At 50.2% G+C, this 10,615-nt stretch overlaps 3 protein-coding genes across 3 annotated transcripts; 1 reads left to right on the forward strand and 2 right to left on the reverse strand.

Moving 5' to 3' along the window:
• Positions 1-4,208: 4,208 nt before the first annotated feature.
• ETH_00010505 (uncharacterized protein) lies at positions 4,209-4,541 on the forward strand (the record flags this gene model as incomplete). Its single annotated transcript, XM_013376975.1, has 1 exon — positions 4,209-4,541. The coding sequence occupies one exon, from the start codon at positions 4,209-4,211 to the stop codon at positions 4,539-4,541; it is 333 nt and encodes a 110-aa protein (XP_013232429.1).
• Positions 4,542-7,314: 2,773 nt separating this feature from the next.
• Positions 7,315-9,030, reverse strand: ETH_00010515 (uncharacterized protein; the record flags this gene model as incomplete). The annotated part of the gene is made up of 3 exons (XM_013376976.1): positions 7,315-8,206; positions 8,506-8,915; positions 8,974-9,030. The coding sequence occupies 3 exons, from the start codon at positions 9,028-9,030 to the stop codon at positions 7,315-7,317; spliced, it is 1,359 nt and encodes a 452-aa protein (XP_013232430.1).
• Positions 9,031-9,751: 721 nt separating this feature from the next.
• Positions 9,752-10,351, reverse strand: ETH_00010520 (uncharacterized protein; the record flags this gene model as incomplete). Its single annotated transcript, XM_013376977.1, has 1 exon — positions 9,752-10,351. The coding sequence occupies one exon, from the start codon at positions 10,349-10,351 to the stop codon at positions 9,752-9,754; it is 600 nt and encodes a 199-aa protein (XP_013232431.1).
• Between the last annotated feature and the right edge of the window lie 264 nt (positions 10,352-10,615).

The raw sequence follows: 10,615 nt of genomic DNA on the forward strand, positions 1-10,615 counted from the left end.
CTTGTAGGGTGAATATCCTCGTCACCTACATCACTAGAAGCCCTCAAGAAATGCCAGGAATGCTCTACATACGAAGATGCCTTCAGCGCAGTGGGAACTGCCGTCGCGCCGGGTCTTGGCACAGAGAGTCAACAGAAGTCTCTGCATGCATTCATGATATGTCAAAATTTCACAAGTGCTTACTATGTCAGGACTAGGGGCTAAGGCTAAACTTTGATTCAGATATATCTCCGTATGAAGCGTACGTTGTGCGCGACAGACTGGTGGAAAAGTGTGAAATGCTGTACTGCGTTTCTATGAACAGCCAGGAGACGAGGACAAATAACTAGCTAGGGAGCAGAACCTTAAGTGGCCAGCCATTTCCTCGTCTTCCTACTGGTGTGGCCACGTAGCAAGAGAGAGCATAGAGTAGTTGGCGCTATACCGGAAAGCAAATATATCTTGGTTGTTTCTGTAAGAGACGGGGAGTACGCTATCGGCAGTTCTCAGTATCTACGGCATAGCTGTCTCATTCGTTTCATGGAGAAGATGTTCCCCTGAGTTTCAGTACCAAGTCGTTAAAGAAGGGTTTTCAAACCTGCCTTTCTGCGGCTCTTTTGTTTCCGAAAGTTTGATGTTCTGTTGCTTCTTGAAATCAGTTGGATGACTGCCGGAAAGTACAAGTAAAGCCATCTCAGACAAACCCCAACTAAATTCTCTAACTCGAAGTGTAGAAACACAAGTATGTAGTATATACCCGCTCAGGATGTATTTACAACTAGGACTTGTGGCTGCCTTGCAAGAGTTCCTGAGTGTAACACGCTGGTAGTGCACAGCGCTACAGTGTTCCTCAGGAGCAGCCTTCAAAGGTTCAAAAAAAATGTGCTATAGAGAGTAATGGTAATAGAGCTAGTTTGACTGAAGAAACCCGGTTGTTCCAGCACACAAGCACATCAGTGCTTTGGAGAGGCAGCTGCCATACGAACGCCGGGAGGCTACCGAATTATCTCTTTCTGAAGGCGGACCAATGACAACAATAGCAGCAATTTAATACTTTAAGTCCACGTTTGAAAAGCGTACAAGACTACAACAACTATTTAAGCGGCTGCGAAAGATTTAGATTTTCAGAGCGGGGAGATGTACTGAACAGTTTACCAGAACTGAACTCTCATAATTGCCCGTCCCTGTTGAGTCCAAAGGATCTCTCTACAGAGTCGTTGGCAGCTTCACAGCGCGTCCACACAGCAGATAACGCAAGGCTTACCCACCGTTACAGCTCTATCTCATGCACAATACGCAGATAATTTGTACCTTGAATGGGTCGGAGAAGATTTGAGTTACTTTCCAAGAACATTAAAAAAACTCAAAGGAAAGCCAAGCAGAGTTTCGCAAGGCAACAGCATTGCTGCAATTGATGCTGTTTCCTTTCTTTGCTGCTGTAGCAATTGCGACTGCCGTCGATGTTGGGTCTGCTCCTTTTGTTTCTCAAAGCTTTTCCCCACAGCTTTTGCTACTGCATCTGTTGCTTTTCGCTCCTGTCCACAGGCTGCTATCGTGTGTTAGCTGCGGTTGCCTCGGCTGCTATTCCCAGTGCAACAGTCCTAGCGGCTGTTCCTGCTGTGTTGAGTACTGCAGCTTCATCTCCTGCACCACATTTTGCTTACTAGTTATCTCTTCTTGCTGTCCTGCTATTGCTCGCATATGTGGAGGTCGTTGTGGTTGCTGTACCAGATGGTGCTCTGTCTGGTGCAACTGTCCGAACGATTGCCAAAGTTGTTGCCTTAATTGTCTAGAGTCTTTTTGCTCTGAAAAATTCTCTTGTATTTGCAGTTGCTGCTGTTGCTGATTTCGTTTCCACCAAAGGTGCTGTTGTTGCTGCGTCTGCTGCTGTGTTATTTGCCGCTCTGCTGCTGTGCTTGCGGCTCTTGTAAAGTTCCCTGACGCACCAAGACAGCTGCATCCACCTGACCACGCCTAATAAACGAATTCAACGTTATGGACAAACATGTTTGGTAGAATGCATCATACTGCGTCACGATGCTTAATCATTTGCACCGCCTGCGCAAAATTTGTATGCAGCTGCCACGTATGTGAGCCGATGTTCATTCCCGCCCTAAGTGTCAAGGCTGTCAATGCATTTCATTTAATTTCTTTTACTTATTTGTTTTACGTGAGCACATTTTCTTTTTCCTGTCCCACATATTCTTTTGCTTACTTCTTCATATTATTCAAGCCGTAATGAGTAAGTAGACGTGGCTAAGTATGGCACTGTTTTTTGAAGTTATAACTTGTTTTTATATGAAAAATACTTCAATTTTTAGTTTGCCTCACGAGCCGTTGTTCGTAGTTAGGTTGGTAATATAATAAAGACCCGAAATAACTTATGTGTGTGCGCGTGTATGTGCGTTTGCCTAAAGTGGTGGTTGTGTTATAGTGTGACTTCTATGCTGAATATGCGCGAAATTGAATGTGCAACAGTACGGTTATCCACTCACCTCACCTTCACGTGGTGGCCTGTGGCGTGGCGCATCACTGAGCTGTTCACAGCTCAGACCGTGCACCGAAGCGAATTTCTAACGTTTGCATTAATAGTACGGTTTCAAGAAGCGCATGCAAAGAGCTAAGATACCAAGATGCGCAGCTTCAGGTAGAATATGAACAAAATAAGACGCTGGCTATGGAACAAGAGTGTAGATGATCCACGGTACGTGAAGTGAATTTCAGTACAAACAAGATAAATTATGCAGTCTGCCGGCAGTATTCCTTGTTCTGCGCATAAGCTTTTGTAGTAAAGGGAAGATAGGCATTTGAGAGTTCTTTTTGCCAATTCATATATCGTGTGTAAAAGCTTGATTAGGTTTTCAATGCCTGAAAGTGGGTGTGCCGAGTGTAATCATGCAACTTGTGGGCTACGTTTCTGTTTGGATGAATATGTAAAAAATTAGTAGAGTACGTAGGGGCATTCTACAGATGCAAAGAAATTCAGTGGGTTTCTCTGTAAGGACTGGGGGCTGAGACTGTATTAGGTCCAAGCCCTGGCGCTTTCCATGAGGCGTGAAGCCTCATGCCCAACACAAATCAGTTGTAGTACATCGCGTTCTCCACAGCGACTACGATGCTGCACGGCCCACAACTCAGGAGTTCTATGAAATCTTCTCGACTACAGACGCATCGGTCGCGTAACGTCTACCAATCAATTAAAAGACCGTTTTGTTTCAAGTTATGAAAAACCCACATTTCCTAAATGTCACTCCTCATGGTTCTTGCTTTGTTGGTCCGATGAGGATGTAACGCGCACCGGTTTTGGCGTTGTCGGTAGCCTCAACCTTACAGCATTCGCAGGCATTTCTAGTTTATACATGTTAATTGCTGATAAATTACTTTTCTCTTTCATTAGTAAGAGGTTACAGCCCTCAATCCGCGTCTCAACCTCTTAACCACTTATAGGTCATCAGTCAGCTATCCTATAAGTCACCAGCAATGTAGTGCACAGGCACTACAATAGGGCTTGCTGGTAACCTATAGAAGATAGCTAGCTAGCGATCTACAAGAGGTCGTAGCACTGAACGAGGACAGGACCCTCTTACTAGGATCGAAGACAATTTGTCTGCGAATTAACATGCATACACTAGAGGTGCCTGTAAATGCGTGGAGACTGGGGCTGGCGATAGCGCCGGCACCAGTGCAGGCCTCCTCCCCACAGGGCCTAGGAGGCGAGCACCCCAAGTGGGGCGGATTTGATGACAACAGATTTTGGGGAAACTAAGAATAACTGTATTTCGTATATATATGGGAAATGGGTCACCGTTAGGTGCTGATCATAGGCCCCTGCTCGAGGGGGCAGGTAGCAGCATACGGGCGCGCTACAGAGGATGCCTGCACCGGTGCCGGCGCTATCGCCAGCCCCAGTCTCCACGTATTTACAGGCACCTCTAGTGTATGCATGTTAATTCACAGATAAATTGCTTTACTTTGATCCTAGTAAGAGGGTCCTGTCCTCCTTAAGTGTTACGACCTCTTGTCAGTCGCTAGCCAGCTATCTTCTATAGGTCACCAGGAATCCCTATTGTAGTGCCTGTGCACCACAACTTCCCCCCTTGCCGGACTCAACAGACCTACCCAAACACATTATTTTTGCTTTTTCAATCTCTATTATCTTCTGAAGCTAACGCTGTGAGCGCATGCGGTGCGCAGCGCTCCCTCCCCCCTCCTCGTTGAAGTTGCCCGTCATGCAGGCGGCGGAAGGTGACGGACCCAAACCTCTACGCCTTGGAAGGACCAAGATTCTTTCGAGCCTGAAGACGTCTTCGTTGGCGGCGGCGCCACGCGCGAAGCAAAGCCGGGCAGCCTGTAAGGTGGTGAGCTGGCTCTCATGTGGCGTGATCTTCAGGGGTCCCGCGCCACTTCACGAGGTACTGGGCTGCATCTCCCGAGCTGCGTTGGTCCATAACATAATCGACTTCATATTCCTCTGTTGGATTGCCTGTCGCACTGCGGCTAGGAGGCCAGGCGGCGTCGGCTTCCGGGAGAACCAAATCGGGAGGTCGGCGAAGGTGGTGTAGTACTGGCGCTCTCAACAGCGTCTACGTTGCTGCACAACCGAACTCTGCTGACCAGTGTAATCTTCTCTACTACTGACGCATCTGTAGCGTAATATCTACTAATTTACTAAAAAGTTCGTTTTGTTTCAAATCTTCCAACCCATATTTCTCGTATCTGACGTTTCTTATCGTTCTTGCTTTGCTGGTCCGGTGAGGATGTGATGCGCACCGATGCCGGCGTTGTGGGCAGCCCCAATCTTAGAGCATTCGCAGGCATTTCTAGTTTTTACATGTTCATTTGTTATAAATTGCATTTCTATTTCACTAGTAAAAGGTTAAAGCGCTCAATCCGCGTCTCAACCTCTCAACCGCTTGTAGGTCATCAGTTAGCTGTCCTCTATAGGTCACCAGCAAGCCCCATTGTAGTGACTGCGCACTACAGGTGGGGAACTAGCTGCGGAACGTTTGAAACGTCGTGGTATGCGTAGGTGGGAGGCAGAGCGAGACGGTAAGCGACGGTCCGTATGCGTTTGATTACTTCAAAGGGTCCGCGGTAACGGGGCTTGAACTTAGGGCAGCTGTTGAAAGGCGGTAGGTGATTGCTACTGAGCCAGACCTTGTCTCCCACTGCATACTCCACTGCTCGGTGCTTTGTGTCTGCGTAGTACTTCTGCTGCCATTTTGCCTTCAGGATGTGACTCTGTGCTCTATCGCAGAGCTACCGGAAAAGCTTAGTCATCAGAGGAGTGAGCGTAGGAGCTAACGCGCCTATGATATCAACAAATTATCGCCAATCATGACCTCGAAAGGAGAGAGCTCAGTGGATGAATGACTTGTTGTGTTGTAAGCAAGTTCCAAGGCCGGAAGCAAACGCTCCCACTCGCGTTCGCCAGACTTCATATAGATACGAAGCATCTGCTCCAGTGTGCGGTTAACCCGTTCAGTGTGGCCGTCGCTTTGGGGATGGTAGGACGAGGACATGCACCGTTTGATGTTAAAGCGGCGACAGAGTTGGTTCCAGAGATCCGACTGGAAACGGGGGTCGCGGTCCGATATGAGCACCTCTGGAAAACCGTGGTAGCGGAAAAGACGGTCTGCGAGAAGCTCCACGGTGTCTGCTGCTGTGGATGACTTTTTGGCAGGAACGAAATGAGCCATCTTGCTGAGGGAGTCGACTATGACAAGAATCGAGTCGTGCCCTGTCGTTGTAAGGGGAAGATCTGTGATAAAATCAAGACTCACGTGCGCCCACCGACGAGAAGGGATGAGAAACTATTGAAGAAGGCCTGCAGGCTTCTGGTTAAGAGACTTTGACGCTCGACATTGAATGCATGACTCAACATAAGCAGTAGTGTAGGCGCGCATTCCTGGCCAGTAGTAATGCTTGCTGAGAGCCGCAAAGGTCTTTTTCTGGCCTCGACGGTCGGCTGTGACATGGTCGAGATGTGAATGCAGAACTTGAGTAAGGAACTCGGGGAATTATGGGACGCAGATGCGCCACAGTCCATGAACGCGGCTATGCAGGTAAGGCTGCACGTAGCGAAAGGTGAAATGGCGTTTACGAAACTCTATTTGCAGAGCTTCTCCTGGTTGGTTTGCTGCGGCTTTGTAGGGAACGCGAAAAACGGGACACTTCGAGTAAGCGTGCGCGCATTGGCGGACATCAGGACGGTCAGCTGGTGTCTTCATTGTGAGTGTAGGATGTTCCGCCTCTGGATTGGGTTCGGGCGGCGGGGGTGAAGGTGCGGAGGGCAGGCTGCGTCGTCTGGGTCGTCGCGAACGAATTCCGGCAAGCTCCCTGTAGTTGGCAGGCCGACCACGAGAGCGGGGAGCCGCGCGCGCTTGTCCTACTGCGAGCATCAGTGGTGTCGATGGTGTGTCGTGCGAGCAGGTGTTAGGAAAACCGGGACGCCGAGACAAGGTATCAACCACTTGAGTTCGCGCTCCTTAAACATACGTGATCTGCAAATCCGGGAACTCGGCAAGAAAGTCTAGCCACTGGGCGGTGCGTCCGCGCAGAGGCTTCTATGCTTGGAGTCGTTGGAGATGGGTGACAGCTTGATGATCAGTGTAAGCAGTTACCTTGGAAACAAGAAGCAAGCGTGACCACTTGCCCAGTACCGTGACCAACGCCAAGAGTTCCTGGTCGTAGATCGAGTATTTCTGTTGCGTGGGGTTCATGACTTGGCTGAGGAAGCCGATGGGTTTACCGTCTTGTTCGAGACTGCTCCGATTGCATAACCAGAGGCATCTGTGTATAACTCGAAGGGTTTCGTCGTGTCAGGGACTTGCAATATAGTAAAGCCGATTAAGCGCTGTTTGAGCTGCCGCACCGCTTGCGTGTGAAGCTCTGTCCATTTGAAATTAACGTCTTTACGCGTAAGATCAACCAGCGGCCGGGCGACGTTTGCATAGTCCGGTCCCATGAACATGCGACAGTAGTTTATGGTACCGAGGAACTGGCGCACTTGCGCTTTGTTCTCCAGCACCTCTGGCCAATGCCGGATGGCTGCGATTTTGTCTTCTGCGGGTTTGATCCCCCTAGCAGAAACAGTATAACCCAAATATGTAATTGTTTGCCGTGCAAAATTACATTTGCGGCATTTTGGGTAGAACTGGTGTCGAAGAAAAGTGCTTAGGACTTGTCGTCGAAGAGAGACGTGCCCAGAGAGATCAGAACTATAGATAAGTACATCATCTAGGTACGCAATAACGCCCTGGGGCAATAAAGGTTGTAGGTAGGCATTAATATTGGCCTGGAACGTAGCGGGAGCACCCTTAAGGCCGAAGGGCATCACGCGGTACTCGAATAGTCCGAGAACGGACCAGAAAGCCGTCTTCCACCGGTCTTCCTTAGCCATACGTATTTGATGGAATCTGCTTCAAGATCCAAAGTGGAAAAATACTTGGCGCCTCCCAGCAGCTCCAGAATGGTTTGAATGGGAGGTGGTGGAAAATCAGGGGCTATCGTAAGGGCATTTAGAGCCTGGTGATTAACAACCATACGCATCTTCCGCTCCCCGGAGCCATCATCACGTTTGTCCACCATGATCGTAGGAGAGCACATAGGCGAATAGGTCGGTCCGATCCAACCACTATCCGATAATTTAGTTATCTCCTGTTTGTGGAAAGTGAGCTGATCTGGGGTTATACGGTAGATTGCAGATCTCTCTGGGAGTTTTCCAGGCGCCAGGATAATATGATGATCATGAGGGCGCTTCGGAGGTAAGCCTTTAGGTAAGGTATCGGGAAAAACCGCCCGATACTCGTGCAACACCTGGGCAACCTCACATGGAATATCCTGCGCCTCTGTCGAATTTATCCATTCGTCGAATAGAGTGTGCTGCGCCTCTGTCGAATTTATCCATTCGTCGAATAGAGTGTGCTCGAGTTTTGCCATAGGCCAGGGAGACTCCTCGTCACTCTCCGCTGCCACCGAGGCGGTTGAGGCCAAAGGATTACGGCAGCCGGAGGACGTGGGTTGACTCCCTATCAACGCGCAACAAAGCGCGCCTTGCCATTCATCCGAGAGCCTTAAGGGCACTGCTGAACAAGCTTCGGGCAAAGCCAGTATGAGATGCAAACCGTGCAATGGAGTCCTGAGATCATTAGTGTCGTCCGCCGCCTGACGAACGAGCGACGTTATCCGCGCCTTCGCCTTAGTCTTAGCGTGGGACTTATACCTCCTTGGTGGCAGGCGTAGGAATAGCTGCCTCCTCGGCTGGCCACTTGTTTGGCCAACATCTCATATGCCTGCTCCTCCGGGGTCCTTGGGTGGACTACGTTGGGACCGTCACCTTGCAGCTTTGCTTCACCAGTCCTAACGACCGGTAACTCGCACTACTGGCCATTCACATAGGTTCGAAGTTTGTCAGACTGGAAGTACCAGGCCACGGTATGTTCCGTCAGCCGATCCAAAGACAGCACTAAGTCATAGGGAACGGTTCCCACTAAAACGTCCCCGGAAAAACGTGCATGTCCTCACCGTATCGTCAATCCCGTTACAACCCGATCAATGCGCAATTGTGCACCTGTAGCTACGGTGAACCTATACTCTTCTGGAAGTCTCCGCACCTTCAGCTCCAGTCGCTCGACTGTTTTAGGACTAATGAAACTTCTCGAAGCCCCAGTGTCCAAGAGGGCCCCACAAGGACTCCTTGCGAGCTCAATGCGAAGTACCACCGTCGCACCCACATAACACAATGCTTCCCCTTGGTCGTAAGGCTCTTTCGTGCAAGTTTCCCGCCACCAGTGTGGGACAACCTCTGTTGCGTCTGGCCTAGAGCCGTCTTCTGTTGCCTCTGCAGACTTCCTGCTGCTATCCGTCGCCGCTCCTGGAGCCTCTTCACTCAGAATTGACGCCGACCCAGACTTCCACAGCGTTTCGGAAAGCGGCTGAGCCCCTAATATAATTGCTCCGTTCTCTCAGTGCTAGGATGGGTGGGCTCCTTACTGCTTTTGTCCGCCGGCTCGGGGCGGCCTCGTTCATAAGTAGGACAGTCCCGAGCATAGTGTCCCACACCGCCACACTTCTTGCATGTTTCCCCCGGACGTTTGGTACGTTTCCCTTTGCTGGGGCAGACACGTGCCGGATGTAGTGCACAGGCACTACAATGGGGTTGGCTTGTGTTCTAGAGATGATAGCTAGCTAGCAACTTACAAGGGGTCGCGACACTGGAGGAGGACAGAACCCTCCCGAGGGGATAAAAATAAGAAAAATCGTCTATTAGTTCTAATGAATACGTGAAATGTGCGGAAATTGTGTGGAGACTGGGGCTGGCGAAAGCGCCGGCACCAATGCGGACCTCCTCCCCATAGGGCCTAGGAGGTGAGCTCCGAGAAGGGGGCGAATCGAGGAGACATATTTGAAAGACTTTTAGAATTGTCGTATTTCGATGGAATAACGCTATAGAGACAGAGAAATGGGGCTATACTAGGCGTAGTATGTAGACCTGTGAGAGGGGCAGGAAGCAGCGTAGTCGCAGCAGTAGGCGCCGCGCACTACACCGGATGTCCTCGACCCTGACACTCAAAGCAGTTCGGATGGGTTCCCCCAGGTCGATTTTCGATTTCCTGGCGCCGACAGCGTCTATTAGCTTGTATAGCAGCCCTAAAGGCTCGACTGGTCCCTTCTCGGAGTTCCAGCACACTCTGCTTGGGCTCGTAGAGCCGTGCTGCGGCTGTCGCCGCTTGCTCCCACGACTAATATTTCACCTGCCCGTTATTGGTTATTAGAAGATGGAGGTCTGTCGGTAGTCCGGTGCATAGTCAGCGAGTTCGTCGGCGGCAACACCCAAACCACGCTCCGCTACAGCCGCAAACCGGTCCATATATTGCTTCGGGTTACCATTCCGCCCTACTTTAGCCAACTCCGTTAACAATTGACTCTGCGACATTGTTTTGTCAAACCGCTCCAAAAGCCTGCGTTGTACTGCCGCCCAGTCGCTTAGGTCGGTAATTCTCCGTAGACACATCCAATACGTTAGAGACGGGCCCACAAGGTGGTCAATAAGTGCGCTTCCCCACTCGAGCGGCTCCAATCCCATATGGGCGTACCGGCGCTCGATGAGCAGCAGAAAAGCCTGCATAGTGCTGCCGTCTTCTGGTAGTATGGGAAAAGCTGCGCCTGATATCCCGGTCCCCCCTATAACAGTTCTTATCACACTCATACCGGACTGGAATTGATCCCACGTGACGAAGGGACTGTCCCCTGGCATAACATTCGTCATAGGTATCACCTGTTGGGGCTCCTCCTTATGTGCATGCGGCCGTTCTGCCGCGGTGGGCTTCGGAGTAGCATGACGATGATGGGCCGGTGCGCCGCTCGGCATTTTGCTTACTGACATTGTAGAAGTCTCCCGTTGTGTGGGGCCGATAACGCGTCCGTTGCGGAGATGCATCCCTTACCGAGCGAAGTTATCTAGGTGTGAATCATTAAAACATAGTATTTCTACTTTCAAGTCCGGAAAGAACAAAGATTTCAATCCCGGAGGAGCCCCCAAATGTAGTTCACAGCACTCATGCTGCGGCTACGCTGCTACCTGCCCCACGAGTAGGGACCTATGAAAAATCTCTTACCTTCGACGCATCTCTTA

This window comes from Eimeria tenella, genomic scaffold, assembly GCF_000499545.2.
Source record: "Eimeria tenella Houghton genomic scaffold, Eth_scaff43, whole genome shotgun sequence".
NCBI classification, from domain to species: Eukaryota; Apicomplexa; class Conoidasida; order Eucoccidiorida; family Eimeriidae; genus Eimeria; species Eimeria tenella.